This window comes from Engraulis encrasicolus, chromosome 24 (genome assembly GCF_034702125.1).
Source record: "Engraulis encrasicolus isolate BLACKSEA-1 chromosome 24, IST_EnEncr_1.0, whole genome shotgun sequence".
Classification (NCBI taxonomy): Eukaryota; Metazoa; Chordata; class Actinopteri; order Clupeiformes; family Engraulidae; genus Engraulis; species Engraulis encrasicolus.
The window spans coordinates 20,021,028-20,043,527 of NC_085880.1; the positions used below are offsets into that span (position 1 = coordinate 20,021,028).

A 22,500-nucleotide genomic window follows, 5' to 3' on the forward strand; every position below is an offset into this window, starting at 1 on the left:
ACTCCAGCCCTCCTCCTCCGGCTCGCTCTCTCTCCCCACACACACACACACACACACACACACACACACACACACACACACACACACACACACACACACACACACACACACACACACACCATCCTTCCCCCCGCTACCTCCCCCCTCTCTCTCGCTCACACCCTCTCGCTCACACCCTCTCCTCACACGCGTGCACGCACACACGCACACACACACGCATGCACACACACACGCACGCACACGCACACCATCTCTTCCCTTGCCAACTACTTGCTGCTCTCTCTTGTGTCTTGTCTCACACTTATTCTCTTGCATTGTCCCCTCCATTTGACTTACACATACAAACACGCCCACAAAAACACACACGCACACACGCACACGCACACGCACACGCACTAGGGGTGGTACGGTTCACAAAAGACACGATTCGGTCCATGTCACGGTTTCAAGGTCACGGTTTTCGGTTTTGTACGGTTCTGTTTTTTTTTTTTTTTTTAATAAATAAAATTTATTATGCACTGGAAATGTATAATATAAAAATTAGAATGAAAATGTAAGCTTATCATGTTGAATTTGACTTCATTTAACCTGTAACAAGGTGAAGTTACTGAAAGAGGAAAGATATGATTTTAACATGCTTCCATTTATTTCACAAAAAAGGGGAACTAAGTCCTAACTTTTAAGTTGACAAATATTCAAATATTACATACTATAACACATTTGACGTGTAAAAATAAAACAGCTACACTCCTGTAGACAATGGGACCATTAGGTCAGTGCAGTATGACTATTTTGGTTAATGACACATTGAGAACGAATTGGACTTTTATTTTGATACAGCTTTCTGCGAGTTTTGCGCTTAGGATGAATCAGCTGCTTCCTATCATGAAACTGCCGGCCGTGAGAAGCATAGAAGTAAAATCAGAAGTCAAATTCAATTTTAAGTGAACAAGTGAGAGGGTTAAGTTATGTTAAAATGTAAAAGTTAAGGTAACAAATAATTTAAAAAGATCGTTTTTTTAGAAGTGTATACAATACACAAGAATGTTTAAAAAAAACTCCTGTGAAGCTGAGACTGTTAAAACAGTCAAATTTTATTTTGGTTATAGTGTTAAAAATCAATGTTAACTAGGCAACAGCACAAAGTTCCCTTCATTCCATCAGAGTTTAACTGGCTACATATCAGGAATACAGTTGATTCAGCGCAGTGAATCTGGTCGACTTATGTAGACCTCCTTGGGTGGACATGTTCAATTATCTCGCATTTTGCCGTCTGGAATCCCCATTCAATGTCACGTGGATATCGCCTACACTAGGCTACTGTAACGTAAGTCATAGTCTACTTTGTTCTGCTAATCTGTCATTTTTTGTAAATTCATGTTCATTTAATTTAAATTGGTCAGAATAAAGGCTGGGGGCAGTCGCTGGCGTTAACGTGGAGAGAGAGGGGGGAAAGGGGGACGCTGCTGACCGACCTGCAGTTGCGCAGGCTACTGTAGCCTAGTCAGCTGGTGCATGCTGTTACATTATGCCTTTCAGTTGGCTGATAAAAATCAGTCTTTCCACACTCAATATCCTACCTAGTCTTTGTGTTGTATGCTTGTAAAAGTAGTAGGATTTTAATTGCGTCGTCCGCCGGTGGCTTTTTTTTTTTTTTTTGAAACCGTGGTCACCGTGCGGTTGCGCACTACCCCGTTCCGTGACATGCAAACCGTACGGTTTCGGTTTGCTACGCAAACCGTACCATACCTAACGCACACACCCACACCCACCCACACCCACACACACCCACACACACCCACACACACCCACACACACACACACACACACACACACACACACACACACACACACACACACACACACACACACACACACACACACACACACACACGCACACACACACACACAACAACACACACACCCGCACGCACGCACACGCACACCCACCTCTCCTTTAGGATGAATAGAGCCCCCAGCTGCACCAGCACAGTGGAGGCGAAGACAGCCAGCACCTCCAGCCTCTCAAACCTGCAACACACACAAAACATAAACACAAAACAACATGAGAAACAGCAAAATTGTCTTTATGTTAATGTGCACCCCATACATACTACATTTCCGCCAATCATCTTTACCACACAAACTGAGCCCTGAGGAAGGTCAGTAGACCGAAAGCTTGGCCTATTATTAAAAAGAACACAAAAGGGGATTTAAGTGTGCAGACATTTTTCTTTCGACTTTATCAAACAAACAAATGCCTGGTGGGGGTAATGGAATAGGCAAGGGTTGTATTTATAAAAAGTTGTTAGCTTGTTAGCAACTAGGGTAGATGCCAATTGGAAATTGCATTGTAACCAACAAAGTAGTTAAGGTAATTAGCAACTATAGTCTTGAGAAATGCACCACAGGTTGGTGGCTTAGGTGGCAGTTCCTCATTGATGACAAAACCCAAGCGACGATATAAATGAGCAAGGCTCCTAACCCCACACTGTAACCAATACCCTGCACTGATAATAACTGCGGGAGCATTAATCAGCGTCAGCTTAGTGTAAGCTACGTTCAAACATCGCTGCAAGTTTCTCGCTCAGAGAGTGAAGTCAAGAATGTCTACGTATGTGTTCCAGAGAGGCGAGTAGGCGAGGAGAGTATAAGCGATGAGATGTGGGCAGATTCCGTGTTAAAAATATTTTAACTTTGAGCGAGGCGAGTGAGCGAGTAGCCAATTGGAATGCAGAGTTCGGTACTTCATTGCCAGTTAAAGCCACAGGAACGTTTAGGGAACGTTCCATGAGTGAGTGGCGTGTAGGCGAGATAGCGAGGAACAAGTATTGTATGTGAATGCAGCTTAATGCAATGTAATGTGATGTGAAATGTGACCATGATAAACATGGTATAGCCGTGTTTAAAAGGTACACTGTGCAGGAAATGGTCAAAAAAGGTACTGCAACTATGCTGCTCATTGAAACTGGGCTGCCTATTGCCAAATGTGATCTTTATATTAAAGTTTACTAAGTAATAAACAAATATTTTCTAGTATGGTCCAAGTACAGTCATTTTTGCAGCTAAAAATGGCTATTTTTGGAAATTCAAAATGGCGGACCATGGAGAAGATCCCCCTTTTCATGTATGAAAAGTGCAATTTTTCCAGTCATAATGAATACTTGGAATTTGATGGTGTTGGTAAGTATTCATGAAAAAGGTAACATTAGTGAATGGGCAGCATGAATTCTGGAAATACACAACTAAAAATCTCACACAGTGTCCTTTTAAGCTCAAGTTCAGTTCTGTGGTGTTGTGTTTGGGAGTTGTTCTTCTGGCGGGGTAATGGGATTGGCCAGGTTGGTGGCTTCATCTTTAGTCCAGCTGGCCGTAGCCTCCGCTATCCATTTGCTGCATTAAACAACTGAACTGTTGACTCCTGAGACAGCAAACAGCTCACTGATACTCTAGCCTCATTTTCCCTGCAGTTGGAGCGAGGGCACACACACACACACACACACACACACACACACACACACACACACACACACACACACACACACACACACACACACACACACACACACACACACACACACACACACACACACACACACACAAACACACACACACACACAATACAGTACACCGTCACCACACACGCACGCACGCACGCACGCACGGTACACTATCACCAAGCGCACACACATACTGGCACGCGCACGCACACACACACAGATACAGTACACTGTGTGTCACCAAGCGAGCGAGCGAGCGAGCGCACACATGCGCACATTGCACACACACACACAGGCTGCGGTTTCTCAGGGTGCATCATCTACAGTGAGTTGTAGGTTACCGAAATGTCCCCTCCTCTATCCCGCTCATCGCTGGGAAGGATCAATACACAGGCCAGCTCAGAAGTCTGCATCTGTCTGCTGCACACCACTGTGTGTATCTGAGTGTGTGTGTGTGTGTGTGTGTGTGTGTGTGTGTGTGTGTGTGTGTGTGTGTGTGTGTGTGTGTGTGTGTGTGTGTGTGTGTGTGTGTGTGTGTGTACATGTAGGGGTAGATGCATGTGTCTGGAAGGGGTTTGTTTGTGCGTGTGTGTGTGTGTGTGTGTCTGTGTGCGTGTGTGTGTGTGCGTGTGTGTGTGTGTGTGTGTGTGTGTGTGTGTGTGTGTGTGTGTGTGTGTGTGTGTGTGTGTGTGTGTGTGTGTGTGTGTGTGTGTGTGTGTGTGTGTGTGTCTGCGTTTGCGCGTGCGTGCGTGCGTGCGTGTGTTGTGTAAATCGGCTGAGCTGAGGAGTATCTATGTCTTCTGTCATGTCATGTGGAGGCACCCCAGGTGTATTTGCGGCTCAATAACCGACTCCACTGGAGCCAAATGATTTGTTTGGCAAACACGCCACGCCAATCTCCTGTGCCGCCCGGGGACACGGGGCACAGGGGGCACCAAGGAGGGGGTGGCGGGGGCACACACACATTGAGATATAGGCGAGTCACACCAGGCAGTGTCGGAGGGTCACCAAGTGTTTACCAGCACGGACAAAAGCCCCTGCGGCTGTACCCAAACACTAGGCGCAACAAAGGCTTAGGGGGCACGGAGGTACACGGAGGAGGAGAGGAGAGGAGCCCAGCCCAGCCCAGCCAAGCCCAGCACCACACTGGCCCCCCCACGCAAAAGGCTAGCCTACGCCACCCCGGGCCGGAACGTGCCTCACTCACAACCCCATGCTGAGCCATGGAGGTCATACATCGGCCACTCGCCCTGGATGGGTGTCTGTGGATGCGTGGATATATGTGTGCGCGTGTGTGTGTGTGGTTATCTGTTCGTTTGTGTATGTAAACATGTATGTCTGTTTGTGCATGTACGTATGTAAGCATGTTTGCATGTATATGTATCCATCTGTGCGTATATACTGTATTAGTGTTTATCTGTGTATATAAGACTATGGGTGAGGGGTGAGGGGTGAGGGGTGGTAGGGGGGATTAAAAGGGTAATGCGAGGAGGAGGAGGAGGAGGAGGAGGAGGAGGAGGAGGAGAGTACCAACTGCTCTGTCTGCCCAGTCCATCAATATCGAGCCTCATCCCAGCACAACACAACACAAGGCCAATGCCTCCTCGTCAGGAGCGGAGGACTGCAGACAACAATAGAGTCCTTTTGTGGGAGCGAGCAGTTACATTTGGGCTATTGCCAGTGTTGCCAGATGTGTCTGATCAAATCCCGCCCAAAAGGTTCTCAAAAACCGCCAAAATGTGCTAAATTCCGCCCAATTAAAAAAAATTGCATCGACTTCTATGGGTACAAAACTGCAGGGAAAAAAAGCCAAATGGCCAATTTTTCCCGTTTTTACCCACAGACGGCCATCCCAAGTAGCCCAATCTGGCAACACTGTCTACTGCTGCTCACTGGGCTGATACACAGCAGCATGATAGCAGTTGGAGAGGACGGACCTTAGAGCTCGCAACGCGTCTTGAAAACAATAATCTGTGCGACACAAAAAACAACAACAACAAAATAACCATTAAACAAATAAATGGATAAGAAAACTAAGCAAAAAAAACAGGAGAAAACAAAAAATAGTGGATGAATCAGGAGGCGTAGAGTGTAGGCAGGCGGATGGTCAGGAGGGAGGAGGGATGGAGGGGGGGGGAAGAGAGAAGAGAGCGAGAAAGAGAGAGCGAGAGAGAGAGCGAGAGAGAGAGAGAGAGAGAGAGAGAGAGAGAGAGAGAGAGAGAGAGAAGGCCGGAGGGAGAAGGGATGGAGGGTGGGGAGCGAGAGAGGCCGAGAGAGATACACAGAGAGAGAGAGAGACAGAGAGAGAGGCAGAGCGAGAGTGATAAAGAGAGAGAGATGAAGAGAGAGAGAGAGAGAGAGAGATGAAGAGAGAGAGAGAGAGAGAGAGAGAGAGAGAGAGAGAGAGAGAGAGAGAGAGAGAGAGAGAGAGAGAGATAAAGGGAGGGAGAGAGGGAGAGAGCTGAGCTGACCCTTTGTGCTGCTCGGCTGAGCACATTAGGGCCTAGTGGAGCCGCAAAGCAGCTTTCCAAGCAATAACCGCGCCGCCACACCCCGGGGTCACGGGAGCCAGCCAAACACCCAGCCACAGACACACACACACACACACACACAGCCGCCGCCGCCTCCTCCTCCTCCTCCTCCTCCTTCTATGCACTGGCCCTGGCCCAGGGAAGACTACTGCCATTCACATAGGGCTCGGACCACATCAACAAAGCCTGACACACTGTGCCTGATAGCAACAACACACAGGCGCGCACAAATACACAAACACAGGCAAACACAGTCATAGACAAACGCACACGTACAAACACAGTCACACACACACGCACATGCTCAAACACAGTCATACACAAAACACACAAGCACATGCGTAAACACAGTCATACACACACACAGTCATACACACACACAGTCATACACAAACACAAACATGCACAGGCACGCACACACGCTCTCATGTGTCCACTACGCTCCACCCACTTCTCTCGTTTAACTCCAATCCAGAGCACGAGGAGCCTGGTTGAGGGATTACTAGTCTGCAAATGGAACCACAGCCAGTTTAAACATACACCAGTCATGAGGTTCATACAGAACACTACACTACAGGCAGGGCTCTAAATGAACTTTTTCATCACCAGCCAAAATAGCTAGTAGATGTTAATCTTTAGGTTAGGTTAGGTTAGGTTTCTTTATTAGTCTCCACGAAGGAGAAATTTGTCTCGGCGACAGGGAGGTTGCAGCACCATAAAAACACATAAGACACCAACACAGAAACACAAAACAGAGTAAAACAAGAGCCTGCACGCACACATGCTCAGAGGCATCGGATGTCCTAACCCACTGCCCCTGACTGACCCATCAAGTCCATACTCCACAGACACAGACAGACAGACAGACAGACAGACAGACAGACAGACAGACAGACAGACAGACAGACAGACAGACAGAGACAGACAGACAGACAGACAGACAGACAGACAGACAGACAGACACACACACACACAAACACAAACACACTTATGGGTCAAAGTGGCTAGCAAGTTCTTTTTTTTGACAGCCAAACTGAATTTTCATCAGCATTTGGCTGATGTGAAATGAAGTGATCTGACTGCTTGTGCACTTACCCAAAGGAGTATGACTGACTAGGCTTCTTCATGGTCACCCACGAACTGATGAGGCAGGTGATGAGACTGGAGAGGGGCAAACAGGACACAAGCACTCAATGCACACACAGGACACAGGCGCTAAATGCACACTCGTATACAGACTCTAAATGCAAACTCATACAATCACTCAATGCACACTCGTACATACTCATTCAATGCACACTCGTATACAATCACTCATGGCACACTCGTATACACTCATTCAATGCACACTCGTATACACTCATTCAATGCACACTCGTATACAATCACTCAATGCACACTCGTATACAATCACTCAATGCACACTCATATACAATCATGCAATGCACACTCATCTACAATCATGCAATGCACACTCATATACAATCATGCAAAGCACACTCATATACAAGCCCACTAAATGCACTCTCAAAATGTATATCCAATGACTCAATGCACACTCATATACAAGGGTCAATCATGTTTTTTGGGCTCAGAAGTCAGATGTTACAACCACAGCTAATGCCCATAAAATTAATTAGCAATTGTACTGCAATGAATATGATTCTTAGATAACACACCAGAAAAATAACTTTATCCATACAATACTGGCATTAGCTGGTAGCTACTACTGACGTGTGCTCCTACTACTAAAACACCATTGACCCACTAACAGAACAGTTAAAAAGTAGAACATTTAATTTTTTAACATTTCAATTTTTTTAGTAGTTAATTTCCAGACTTTATGCTTCCCATTCACAAAAGTTATCTTTTTCAATAATATTTACCACCATCAAATTGACAGTATTCATTATGACATGGAAATGTACACTTTTCATACATGGCAGAAGATGGCCATCAGATCACTCACCTGAAGAGATCAAAGATGGTGAGGTAAGTGTATGCTGTTAAGGCTGCAACAAAAACACAAACAAAACCCAACATCACTTTGACTGGTCATTACAAAGGAAACTAATTGTACGCTACACAAACCTAAAGCATCACTGTTGAGGGAAATAGAAGGACTAGAGCAGGGGTGTCAAACTCATTTTGGTCCGGGGGCCGCATACAACCCATGTGGACCTCAAGCGGGCCGCATTAGTAAAAACGTAAAGCAGAGGATTAGTGTTCAGTACTATCATGTTTTAAGTGTGTTGAATATGTAGAAAGCAATGCAATACTGATAATCCTATGCAAAATTTCCTTGACTTCATTCATTCATTGCCAACGTCAATTAATTAAATATGGGACAGTTCATTTTGGCAGGGGGTCAACATTTTGTATTTCTTATATGTAATTTCCTGCATTTTCACGCATTCTAACATCCCGTTTCCAGTTTGAGCTTAATAGGAACCAATACAAATCCAATTATATTTATTATTTAATTACAACCAATACCAATACAATACGAATAAGAAGTATTAACATTTTATCTCTATATATGAGGTCTATAATATATGAGCTTTATCAAATGCCTGTTACAGTACAAATTCACTATTTATAATTATAATAGAAGTGTGATGTGCACTTTACTACATACGTATCAGGTCTTTTCGTCGAATGAATTGGTGAGAGGGGACCATTCGAACAAAACGTTGGACCATTAGTATAAGGCTGGGGATCTTTAGTCGAGGATGGTCCGTCTACCGCAAAAGCCAACGAAAGGTCCTTAAAATTGAACTAAAGATCCTTAGGTTTCAACTAAAGGTCCTTTCAGTCTGCCTATATTAGAAATGTAAATCAGCTTTTTTAATGCTCATTTTAACGGGTTTTCTTCAGCCTGCCTATATTAGAAATGTAAATCAGCTTTTTTAATGCTCATTTTAAGGGTTTTGTTTATTTAAATATGTAAATCAGCTGTTAAGTTTTGTTTTTTTGTTGATTTAAACATGTAAATCTATAAATAAAATGTACTTACTCATTTTAACTGGTAGGGCTATGTTGTTGGTTTTTTAACGTTTACGTCGTTACATTTTTTGACAATTTACGTTTACGCCCTTACATTTTTTGACAAAATATCTAGACAATATTTGAGAAGCTTTTTTTTCACGTCGTTACATTTTTTGACAATTTACGTTTACGCCCTTACATTTTTTTGACAATTATCTAGACAATATTTGAGAAGCTTTTTTTTTTACTTTTACGCCGTTACTTTACTCCCATCTGCGGGCAGAGAGGCGGGACCAAGCACAGCCTGCTCGCTTTGAATCAAAGCAGGGCGGTTTAATGTGTCAAGAAGTAGGCTATTGACCCTTGTGCTCGCTTTGAATCAGAGCAGCGCGCGTCTAGGCTGTAGACTATAGTGCATCTAGAAGTAGGCTATTGACCATTGAGCACATTGTCATGCAGCGAGTTTTCTGACTTTCCGTTAACTTTTTAGATGCGAAGCACCAGCAACAAGAGAAAGCTGTCTCCCGACACTTTGATGTTTCTGATTCTGAATGACAACAAATAGTTCGCGCATGAGCCAGAAAACAATTAAGCCCATGGCTACAGTAGAGAGAGAGAGAGAGAGAGAGAGAGAGAGAGAGAGAGAGAGAGAGAGAGAGAGAGAGAGAGAGAGAGAGAGAGAGAGAAGTTAAATCGCTACGTTAACACTGCACAGGAGCGCGTTCTCTCTCCGCCGCGTAAAGGTCTTTGCATGAACAAATGCAATGGTAATTGAATAATAGTTTGCCAGTATTGCAGGGTGTATTAAACCCAGTGTACGTTGGGGTGCAAGGGAGAGCAAGGAAGAGAGCAGCATCTGTGATTAACCGCTTCGAAATGTGTGCGTAAAACCTGCTGTTAACCAGTGGGTTTTGTGAAGTTTGAAGTGTACCGCATTTAAAAAAAGCTTTGTTTGATTTCGTGTTTGTATTTTACTTTGACGTTGCCTTTAGTCTTCAGTTAATGGGTATTTTCAGTTGACCCCCTACACGTTTTCTTTCTGTCATGTAGGGTATTGTAAATAAATCGACCGTATTTTTTTTATCATTTTGATTTCGGACTTAATTTAGCCCTTCAATCACCCCTCTCCAATTGCAAACTTTACCCTGATAGAAGAGCATTCGCTACCCTGCACACTCGTTAAGCACTTATTGTCTGACTGATTTTGGCTGCTGCGAATAAGGTAGGTCTATCTTATAAAAAAAGGGTCTGTCGTCGTTTTGGCTGAAGGTTGACACCACGAACCAGATGACAATTGCAGTCTTGCCGCGGGTCTTGAACAGTGCTCTCTCTTTCCGATTCAGATTGCTTCTTCTGAGAAGGCATCTGCAGGGATTAAAGCAAAAAAAAGTCATCTGACTGAACTTTTTTACCGGTTAGGTACCCGATCGAGTATCACTCCGTAACCCTACGAAAACCAATGTAGCCAGGCTCTGCCCTCGTAACGAAATATACACTGGTTTTACGCAAGGAATGGTGTCAGAGGCTCAGAGCCAGCGCTAGACATAGGCAGACAGGGCAGTCGCCTAGAGCAGAATAGGCCTATGTCTTGAGGGTGCTAGTAATACCAAAAACTGCCACAAAATCAGAGCTTCAACCAACATGAAACTTTACACTTCACATTAACAATGAATATTCATTATACACTAAGTAGGTCTGTATACACTCAATATGAATGTACCTGTAGGTACTAAATCAGATGTGCTCAATCAGATGTAGGCCTACAATGCTATGCTTACAGATGCCAATTCCTAAATACAAAAAAAGGGAAAGAGGGAGAGGGGGCAGGCCTAGGCCACCAGATTGCACTGAACTGCAATTTGGGGCAGGTTTTGGTTATTTCCTCTTATTTCTACCCATTATTTATGAATTGTTCACAACATTATGCAGAATGGATTCACAATGAGTTTTGCTTCAAAATGGTAGCTGATCTCACAGAATTATTGACTTGGAATTGCAATGAGTTGATACAGTGATCCCATTATGTTTTTTGTTGTTGTTGTAGTAGTAGCAGGCTATGGTATATTTTGTCTTTCACATCAGAATGGGCAAACACTGTTCTGGTGAAAGCACTGGTGCGCATTGCTTGCAGTTGTATTTCTTACATTTAAAAAACAATGCACTGTCTGGTCATAGCAATCAGAGGGAGAAAACTAGTTGTTGGTTATTTGTATGTTTTTCACCCTTTTTCACTATTCATCCTGTTACGAACAACTTGTTGACGTTTACAAACAGGGTGCGGACGGTAGTCTGCCTCTGTGTTCTACTACCGTTTTGAAAACCTATGGCTACTTTTTTGCCTCTCGATGTGCGGTGCCAGGCACACGCTTACCATTGATATAAAAAAACGTCCCCAATTCCTGCACGCACTCGTGTTCTCTCATACAAGCTGACACGACGCACGCAGACACACGACACAGTCACAGCCAGACGTCTATCGTTTAACAAAAGTAACACACTTTCCCAAGCTTGTCGAGCAACTTTCCACTCGAATCAAGGCAAATCGCCCACCCATCAGCCCTGTGCGCAGTGCGCAAATAACTGAACTCAAACGAAACGCATAGTCCGAGAAGATGGACACAGACGTTGAGCCACTCAAAAACAAGCACGCACACACAACTGTTGCTGCACACTATTCCAGTTAGCAAAAATAGCATCAAACAATAGCCTACAACAAGCCTTGAAAGTGAAACAAACATCGAAACGGCATTTATCGACCATATGAGTCCACCCATCAGGACACTGCTTCCCAGAACAAGACGTGGCATAAAATATTGGCTCTGCCTGGGATAGCAACAGTGACTCCTGTAAAATGCAACCCATGTTTAACTTATTTCTTGAATATATATCGGCAACAACAAAGTTAATGTGCTATGATTACAGATGAGACAGTAAAGTATCCGTTGTCAGAAAGACAACTAGAGCTAGTTCTATCATAGCCCTTTTACGCAGCCAGTCAAACGCGCTAAACTTTGAGGATGAAACGCGTGGTATCCTAGCTAGCTGCCAATGATAGCCGTCCCATTGGGGCTATGAATAATGTTAGTAAAAGCCACAATGCTTAAAATGCAAACCCTTCATGAAAAAGACATCATGCGCAGTCGAAGTACACTATTCTTTTTTTCTAACAATCTGCCCCGGCAGGTGCAACGATAATGGAAACGTGTCCTACCTTCTTCCAGCTATGCATTCCATGCATATGCATTATTAGCCCATATTGGAATCTCAGTACAACTCGTTTAACGATTGTCATCGCACTTTAAAGACATAGTATTACACTTATTTTCTTTTCTGCCATCAGCAACAATGTTGGCTTTTTTTTTTTTAGTCTCTCGCGCTGCACCGCCACCGAATTGTTCACCGCTCGTGCTGTACTTCTTCTTTTTTTTTTTTTTGGAAGAACGGGGATGGCTCAAAACTACTGATGAGTGAATCTGTTGTAGGCCTATCACACCAGTGGTGGAGTGTATAACTAAATCCGTACACCAAACACCTCTTGTCACCTTCTCATGACCAGGAGTGCTCTCGATTTGTGTTCAGTTGGAAAGTAAAAATTGTGAATTAATTGACATAAATTATACAGACGGAAATCCGTCCAAACGAACATCCAGTTGACGGAAATCCGTCGTAGCGACGGAAAACTTTAATCCCTGCAACTGGCTACCGCAGGAGAGGGGAAAGGTGGCAATATTATCCACAAGCTTGTTGGATAAATTGTGTTTAGCCTATCACAGATGAGGTTCTGGAATATTTTGTAGTGCATGGAACATTGACAAGGAAAGGTAGCTATTATATCCTCGTGAATAGGTCTTCGACTTTTCAAAATGCATCCTCTCAACATTCAACATGTAAATGGGTTATTCTGTAGTCCAACGCTATCCTGGCAGGAGAATCATTCGTTACAAATACTGCATACACACTCAGCAATTGTGTCTGTTGGTTTTTGCCCTCCAGGTCTTCATAAAAGCATCTACCACCGCTGTGATAATTTGACTACACACCGCTGAACAGTTAACAGTTTTTTAGGCTACTGTATTGACAATTGCAGTCATGCCGCTTGTCTTGAACTGTCTCTTCCCGTTCCATATCGTGACAGCCAGATGAGAAGCGCAAAGGTGGGGGCTATCCGCGATCGCGGAGGAAAGGTGTCACTATCCATAGCCTAACCCTTGAACTGTGGAGCAATTGCATATTGTTTAGGTTCTTGAATACTTGGAATTAGCATGGAATTAATTTTCCATTAATAAGGAAACGTGTAAGATTTATCCTCAATCCTACCCGATAATGTTTTGTCATAGGCCTAATGTTAATGCCCTCCCCAACACACATCCACAGTACAATATTGCGACACGCTTGGCACAATGATAGGCCTACTAAATGAGTTCAATGTTCTTGCAACACTTTTCCCAAGAAAAGTCGGTTTTCATTTCGAGATTCCAGAGCAAATCAGTTGGTACTGCGCTGCTCGCTTGCTGGACAATAAACGTTGAACTGAACCGTGTTGTGTGCGTGTGTGGCTATGTGTGTAGGCTACCATCGCATGTCCATGATCGTCCGTGCTCTTATCATGCAAATGACATGTCATGCAGGCAAGGCGTCCGTTTGATTTCAAAAGTGCTGGCCCGGACAATTACCATAAACCCGAGTAAGGTTTGAAAAGTGCTGGGTACAAGGCTACACTGAAAAAACAGGGAATGGCGGGTCTTTGAATTAACCTATATAAAGTAAATAGATGCAAAACGATTCATTAACATTCCTTGAGTAAACATGATTTCATCAAATAAGGATAATGTGTTCTTGGAGACTGCTGAATTTGCATGTTTCTAATGCTTTGAATAAACATGATTAAGTTGTGTCTGGGGTGGCCTCCAGTCCTGAGGTGGCGGTAGTGCACCACTTTCTAAGACAAGAAGAAGCCGGAAAGTTTCAGAGCCAGAGAGCCGTTCGCCTCAGTCAGCTCGGTCCTACTCTTCAGTCTCATCTCGCTGGAATACTGTTGTCATGTGTGAAGATCTACACGAAATTGAGTAAGTAACTGAATTACTTTCATTTATTGTGGGCGATGTAGAACTGCTCTTGTGTCTTTTGTGTGTGGAAGCTGAGCCAAAGGTGAAGTTAGACTCTACTACATTTACTTTTTGCTTAGTAACAGGTGCACTGCAAACACATGCAGTTGGCTATGCATCATGTTAATTTCGAAAAGAATGGAAAATATGTACATTTAGGATATTCAAAGGATGTAGTAAAAACTGCTACTGTACAACAATCTAGCAGGTCATCTTCAGTTAATAGCTATATTTGCGCGGGAGGGTCTGATCCGTTAATGGGGGAGGGGTGGTGGGGTTGCACAGCGAACTAGAACTTCATCGAACACGTTGCATGCTCAGGAGAACAGAGGGCTGGCGTCGTTTCGGTGTGTTCATTTTAAGCCAAGTATAAAGTTTTTTTTGTTTTTTGACCCAACCCAGGTGTTTAATGCACACATGCACTTGTAGTCTTAACCGAAGATTAATCAAATGTAAGCTTTCCTGCACACGAAGTCAAAGAACAACCGACCTAGATAGAGTGCATATAACCTGAATTTAAACTTTGCACAGGGAATTGGATGAAACATGTGGCAATGGTATCCTATTTATTGAAGTGCATAGCACTTTTTTTTACTTGCACTTATGGTGCGTGTGTGGCTTTCCCTAATGTTTATGATTTGTCAATCCTTTGGGCTCTTTATGTCTTTTCAGATCAGTGCTGAATTCAAAATAATCAACACAGTTCCCCTGCAATCCACGCAACTGTTGCTGAATTGGCTGATGTAAGTTTTCTGTCTTTTTCGCCTGTCTACTTGATGGTTCCTGAGCAGAAAGCCTTTAACTATTGAGTTACACCCCTGCATGTTAAAACCCCATAGAGAGGATCATGATCTGCCTTAGTAGTCATGGTACCAGTACATTCATATGCATGTTTCTTTTGGTGGCAGTCAGCTTCCCAATGTTGATGCCATTCATAGAATCCCAAAACAAATCAGTACCACCACCATTTTTGACCGTAAACATGGGACTGTTTTCTTTATACTTCTCCCTTGGCTACTATCACACATGCTTGAAACAATCTAAAGCAAATGTGTTCATCATGGTTTCATCAGAGACAAACAGACTTCAGATATGGATTGCTGGAACCATGTCCTGTGGTCTGATGACACCAACATGAACACATTTTTTCGGATGGTGTCAAGCATGTGTGGTGTTAACCAAGTGAGTAGTACAAAGTAAACTGTCCCATGCTCATGGTCAAGTAGTGGTAGTGGGACAGACATGGTTTTAGGCTGGATGCATGGCGTCAATATTGGAAATCTGAATTTCACCAACATGTACCATGACAATTGAAGCAGATCATGATACAGTCTGCGATTTTAAAGGTGCAGAGAGTGATTTTTTAAGTAGTTTATTTCCAGAACTCTTGCTGCACAGGTTACAAATGTTCTCCTTTTTCTTTCTTTCTTTCTTTCTTTCTTTCTTTCTTTCTTTCTTTCTTTCTTTAAGTTGTACAAGATGCACCATTTCTGAGGACTTCTGGCACAGTGGCCTGCACTGTTCAAAGTTCTCATGGTAAGACATTCAATTCAGATTGTCTTTAATGTTTTTATTTGTGAATTACAGCGTTTTATCTCCTTTCTTGAATGTGTGTGTGGCTTTCTCCTAATGTTAATGATTTGATCGTTAAATCCTTTGGGCTCTTTATGTCTTTTCAGATCAGTGCTGAATTGAAAAGAATCACCAGTCCCACTGCAATGGCCAGCACTGTTCGAAGTCCACAAGGTAAAGCATTCACTTTGGCCACAACCCTACCCAGTGCACCTTAACAACTTGACTCCTGCTTTAAATTAGCTGTTATCTGAATGGGGGTGACTAAATATTCCAGTGGTATAAGGAGCTGCTTCTCAATTTTTTGTATTTAAATTTTGTCGTACTCTGACTAGTGAATATTAGATCAGAGTCGACAGAGTGCACCAGCTGTGTTACGCTTTTCATTATATTGCCCGTTGTATGTCTGCCTAGAATATTGCATGTTTTATTTTTAATCATAAGTTATCAATGAAACTTATTGAGATGGGGAAAACTGTAAGAACTTCTTATTTCAGCCCCTTGACAGACAAGCCCTGCATGCCATATTACTGCACGCATGCACAAAGAGCAATGCAGTAGACTTTTCCTTCAAAGTCTCCTCGCAAGGAACAGTATATACCGTACCTGTATATGCATAATGAAACTTGTTCTTCTCTTAATTGAGACGAGCAGACCCTTACATCTCTGTCTTACATCTCTGTCTCTGTCTAAAACACCTTAAACAGAGGATTGGCATCACTGGTTGTCTACCACAACCTCCTTGTAGGTCCCAGCCAAGGAGACACAGTAGACCTGGGGTGTTGTTCCATATGAGAGTGAGCTTTTTCATTGGCCTGGGCCCACTGGTATTCCTGTGACACACCAAGTTTCATGTCAAAGTCTTGTCATGCTATGCAATGATCTTGCAGGCCACATAAAATTACTTCATGGGTCACAATTGGCCCTGGGTTTGAGTTTGACATCCCTGCAGAATGAAGGCAACTACACAGCTTTGGCTCTGGTATTTGACGACTTCAGGCCAATTCACACCAGCGTTAAATCATCATCCAGGTCCCACATCAGAATTAGAACTGAGGAAATCTTGACAGTGGAACAGAGGACATGCTTTGGACTTTGCAGTAACCTACTGCCCAGCTTAATGTTGATTTATTTGTTAATTCAAATGGCTTGGTTAATTTGTGTTCATTTACTTTTGTCTGTGTTGAATAGGTCATGGATGAAGTTGCTGTAGACGAAGCAGTTGAAGACATCACAATTGGAATCTGCTCTGACAGAAGATTGGGCATCCCACCCTTTGGACATTGTCAGTTTTAGTGTATGTCTGTCACACACGTGACACCCAATCGGAAAGGACTCTTTTTTTTCAGTAACTAAAAAACAGCAGTTAGAAATGTACCTTTTTTCTAGAGATCTATTTGCTTGCATGCACTTCCAGCTCCTTACTGGTTTAAGAATAGCACTTGAGTGTGCATATGTTTTGTACGTACTGTGTTGATTTTGACCCAAACTAAAGACAAACAAAATACCAAAACTAGACTTAAATAAGACTGGGTAATGACACAAATGTGGTCACCAAAGAGGACAACCAAATGAATGGTGGACTGCCAGATGCACGCGCACATGCATACAGTATACGCGCATGAACGCACACACGCACACCTACAAGTGTGGACTAATGCACTTAGTCAATGAGCTAAAATAACTGTATGTAGAGTGAATTTTATTTGTGCTCGATGTGTTCACATGAATGCTAATCCAGCCAGAGAGCACTTTTTCACAGCAACCAAACAAATTATTTTCTTAAAGGTGCACTGTGTAGGATGGTGACCAGAGTAGGCAACTATGCTGCACATTGAAACGGTGCTGCCTATTACCAACTGTGTCCTTTTCATGAATATTTACTTAGTAATAAACGAAAATGTATAAATGTATTACGAAAATGTTTACTAAAAATCTGTATTTCTAGAAATTCAAAATGACAGTCAGTGGAGAAGATTCCTCTCTTTCCCCCTTTCATGTATGGAAAGAGCAATTTCCCCAGTCATAACGACAACTTAAAGTTTGGTGGTGGTAAATATTCATGAAACATTTGTGCATGGGCAGCATGAAATCTCAAAATAAACTACTGAAAGTAATACACAGTGCACCTTTAAAGCGAATTGGACTTTCTTTCGGTTCACAGACCCTGCTCGTTGATTGGTCTAAGAGTAGCAGTTATTTGTGACTGTGCTTATGTTTTGTATATCTGTGTGCATTTTACATGCGTACAGTGAAAGTCAATACATTTAATCACAGAATTCTGACTCTTTTTGTTGTTTTTGTTTGCACATGCCTGTACATCAAATTGTGATCTGCAATGCATTTGTATAGCCTAGACCTAATATGTTTACCATATGTTTTTTTTATTTTTTATTTTTTTGGGGGGGGGGGGGGGGGATTGAGACTAAAGAATCATGTTACTGAAATGTAGCTGTATGCATGATTTAGGTGATTCCATCACCTTTTAATAAACATGAAAAAAATACTTTCAAACTATGTAAAATGTTTGTGTTTTTCCAACATATTTTCTGGTTAATGGAATACCAATTAATTGTTTAGGATTAAAGTGATTTCATCACCTCTGATTTAGGTGAAAAAAACATTTTGTGACTATTTTAAAAAATCACATAGTTCCAACACATTTTTATGATGCTGGAACATGAATAAGTTGTGTTAGGTTGAGGTGATCCAATCACCTCCGTTTAAGGTGATAAAATCACTTAAACCTTACACAATAAAAATAGGGGAAGAAATCATGTTGACCTTACACAATTGGATTGTGTGGGACCGATGTACACATTAAAATCATGTAAATCCAACGAATATTTTCTTTCAGTGTACTTCCGATTTGAGGTTTCATGATAAATAGCCTAATACGCATTGGTGTATTGACGCATAATGTGGCCATATTAAAAATTAAAAGCCATCTGCGCTGTCTTGTTTATTTCTGATATCCTGCGCTGAAGTCATCTTTATCATACATATTATTAATGCAACGGTAACTGAGTGGTTAACCCATCATAACTACATGTAGCCTTGCATAATGGTGCACGTCAATTTGTTGTCATAACTTCGCTCTGTCCCTTTTGATTTCCTCAAGCAATTCATCCCTTTTGTCATTGTCCCTGTTGCAGAGACTGTTTCCTGCAGTGTTTCTCAACCTTTTTTTTAGGCAAGACACCCTTTCAATTAATGAAAAATTAAGGCACCCCAAACCAACAAGCCGTAACATGGCATCGCATCCGATAACACACAAGCTTAGAAAAGTAACACATTTGGAGACGTCACACGACCTAGGTTCGAAGTTGCAGCTGACTGGGGCTACCTATATTTACTTTAGGCTATTGTGCGTAGATAGCAGATGAAATATTCCACTGACCAGCATTAACTTATCAATTAAGTCAAATATCTATTATATCATTCTACATAATTTATTTATCAGCCGTTTCCAGGGCACCCCTGAAGGGTTAAAGTATTCGCTAATGGGCATGAAGTCTTGTCATGCAAATGACCTGCCGTGTTCAGGGGAAGTCATCCACCCAAAGGCAACCCTTTCAACAAAGCCACGCAGAGAGGACAGTTGAATGCTGCTTGAAATAAGTCCATAATGAATAAAATATTACGCGCAACGTCTACAAGAGAAGTAATGGTTATTATTACCGTTGCGCGTAAAGATGAGGAAGAGATGGATGGATGCTGTCCTATGGAAGGGGCCGTCAAACAGTCTACACGACATCTTCATTAAAGTCGTTAAAAAAGTACTTGTCAACAAAATCATGCCCCCGGAAAAATAAATAAAGTGCTTGCATTGACACGCTGTTGTTTTAATTTCGCATTTCTTTCATGTCCACTTAGTATGCTTTATCCAATTAGCCATGGATGCAGGATCATTCACTGGACTGGACACTATTGTAAGAGGTGAAATAGACCACGATTCAGGAACGACAGACAACAGGAGTAAAGGTTATGGTAGTTTTATTTTTACAATTTCATAAAATACAATTAGGAGGGAAAAACCCCACAATATCCATGCAGCCAGCAGCGTCTGTAAACTGCTATCGTCTTTGAATAAATGAATCACAATCTGGAGACACTCGGACGATAGTAGCCTACAAAAGTTAAGTTAAGTTACACACTCAGTCACTGCTGCCGGACGTTGGCTCGTCGATTACTTAATTCAACTATAACACGCGCAATAGCCTACCCAAATGCAACTTACCTACAGTTCCCAAAGCGGCCGGCCGCACGCAATGGATACCTACTGCCTACGTCCCGGCACGACAGCTTGTAGACAGTTCAGCAGCCCCTGCCCCACCCCAGCGCTTAGCGCACAAGTCTACACTATTGTCCAAGTGTTGTTATTTCAAGAAAGCAAACTGTCACTGTCCGCCGGCCGCTGTCGTGACATCTTTCATTAACACTAGTATTGTTTTAACAAGTGAGGAGTCCGTTGATAGTTTCCTTAAGGGTGAAGTAGCCTGCTCTTTAGGCTAGCGTTGCCTCCTCCAGCCAACCATTCGGCGCACAGTGTTCAGACTGTAGCAGGATGATAGGCTAATGATGATGGTCAGGGCGCACATCAGTGCTTGGGTTGTCTATACTTTTATCTGGAATACTGTCGCCGATCAGATAGAAATGACCCTGTTATGAACCCGAGTTTAGTAGATATCGCGCAGTGAACGAGGCAGCCTGCAAACAGTTTGAAGCGCAATGTGGCTGTAACACGTTAGAAAGTAGCCAAACTCTGTTACTTGTTATGAGCGTAATGGTGGGGTGGCGTCCGGCCAATGTCATATCCTAAGCGTATCGCTCGGTGCGTAATTCCAAGAGCAGTATAAAGAAAAGGAAGATGATGGGCTAGACCCGAAATGTTTGTCCCCTGTCTGTCGGTTTTATTTACTTTTTTCGGCTTTGTTTACAGTTACAGTAGTTTTTGATTCTGCATTCGGCTCCAGTATGCGCTGAATTATGAGCGTTCCACGAACTATCTTTCTTTGTGCACGCTATAAAATGGCAATAAACCTGTTACTATAAACTACTGGTTAACTTTGTATGCTTTCTAATGTTGGTAAAGGCGGGATAAGCGGGATAATGTATTGTCCACACGTGACTACGGAAAATATATTTCCTTCCAAGCGGAATAACAGCACTCCGCCTTCGGCATCGGGGGTGTTATTCGCCCATAGGAAAATATTTTCTTATAGTCACGTGTGGACAATAAATTATCTCTTACCTTTACATTACTGTTGTAGGCCTACATTTTAAAACATTTCGTTGATATTGTAGCGGTGCAACCGACTGTAGTTTTAAGTTATGAGATGGGCGCCAGTAAGGCAGCAATAAGATTGCCGTTACCTTTCCAAAATGAATACAAATCAGTGATCAACACATTAGAAATAACTCAGATCATCACAACGAATATCTTTTCTTATTTTTAGTAGTGCATTTTTGCAAAATCCTTGTTTGCAGACTTGTGCGCTTGGTCTCAATTTGGAACAGCTCACATCAATGTCTGGCTTTAGCGATTCTTGCGAATGGTGATCTTCTCGGCACACTTCATGGTTCCCTCTCTCTTGCTCTCTCGGCTTGCTTCCTGACAGTCTCACCCGCCATTTGAAATTAACCCCATTTTATAGTCTGCACATGTAGTGCACAGGGGGTAACGCTGCTATCTCACTCCGGAGGAGGCAGAGGCAGTCCGTTACGATATAGTATATTTATAAAATAGGCTATAAAATAGGCCTAATGATAAAAAAGCAGCATGAAATAAAATTTAAAAAAAAAAAAAAAAAAATAGAGACGCACGCACACACTTTCTACATGGTTCGATTTTTGTTTTCATTGCATTGTGGTGGTAGGCACACAAGTTTGATAAAATATAAAAAATAATAGGCTAATAAAATAGGCAGACTACACTAAACGTCTGCCCAGTTACACGAAAGGTCTGCATGGGTTGAACGTAACGTCCTTAGTTCTTCTACGAAAGATCCGCAGGTACTGCACGAAACGCCCCATGCCTTCTACGAATGGTCCAACGTTTTGTTCGAATGGTCCCCTCTCAGCAATTCATTAGACGAATCGTCTCGAATTCACTACATATATACAGTGTAACAGAGGGACCATTGGGTTAATGTCATGCAGGTCTCGATTTTGCCCCGAGGGCCGTAATTGCGCATTTCGGTTATTTCATTTAAAAAAAAAAAAAAAGTAAAAAAAAAAAAAATTGTTTTTTTTTTTGTTTTTTTTTACATCCGGGCCGGATGGAACCCTCTGGCGGGCCGGATGCGGCCCGCGGGCCGTATGTTTGACACCCCTGGACTAGAGAATAATGAGCCTCTAGGTAGGCCTGTAACGATATTGTATCGAACAGAGAAACCGTGACGTGCAGTCACGATACAATATCGTGGTGCATGAAGGCAGTATCGCGATACTGTTTCAATGTTCTGTTTAGTCCAGAAAATGACCACATGATATGATGTGATAGTGCTTCCAACTTCAAATCGCCATCATTATTATTTTTAAACTCTTTTTAATAGTTTGTATTCACAATTTTAGTTTATAAATGTTGTCAAATGTGAAAACAGCAAATTAATTAATTTTTAAAAATGTACATTAAAAAAATCGCAGGGAGTATCGAAACGTAGGTCAAAGATCTTGATACAAATCAAATAGTGAGTTGAGTTTACCTTACACTAACAGTTACATTCTAGGGTCAAATAAATAACAAACAAAGGGTCATCTCGCCTGACACGCATCCAAAACACAGTTTTCCTCCTAAATGAA

General features: G+C 42.4%; 1 protein-coding gene across 1 annotated transcript in view; it reads right to left on the reverse strand.

Annotated features, from left to right (window-relative positions):
- slc30a6 (solute carrier family 30 member 6) overlaps positions 1-22,500 on the reverse strand; it is a 65,656-nt gene that overhangs the window by 20,503 nt on the left and 22,653 nt on the right. Inside the window, exons 5-7 of the mRNA XM_063192221.1 lie at positions 8,001-8,043; positions 7,127-7,192; positions 1,951-2,031 (exon numbers count right to left, since the gene is read on the reverse strand). Coding sequence (XP_063048291.1) covers positions 1,951-2,031; positions 7,127-7,192; positions 8,001-8,043 — 190 coding nt within the window. The remainder of the gene's footprint in view (positions 1-1,950; positions 2,032-7,126; positions 7,193-8,000; positions 8,044-22,500) is intronic.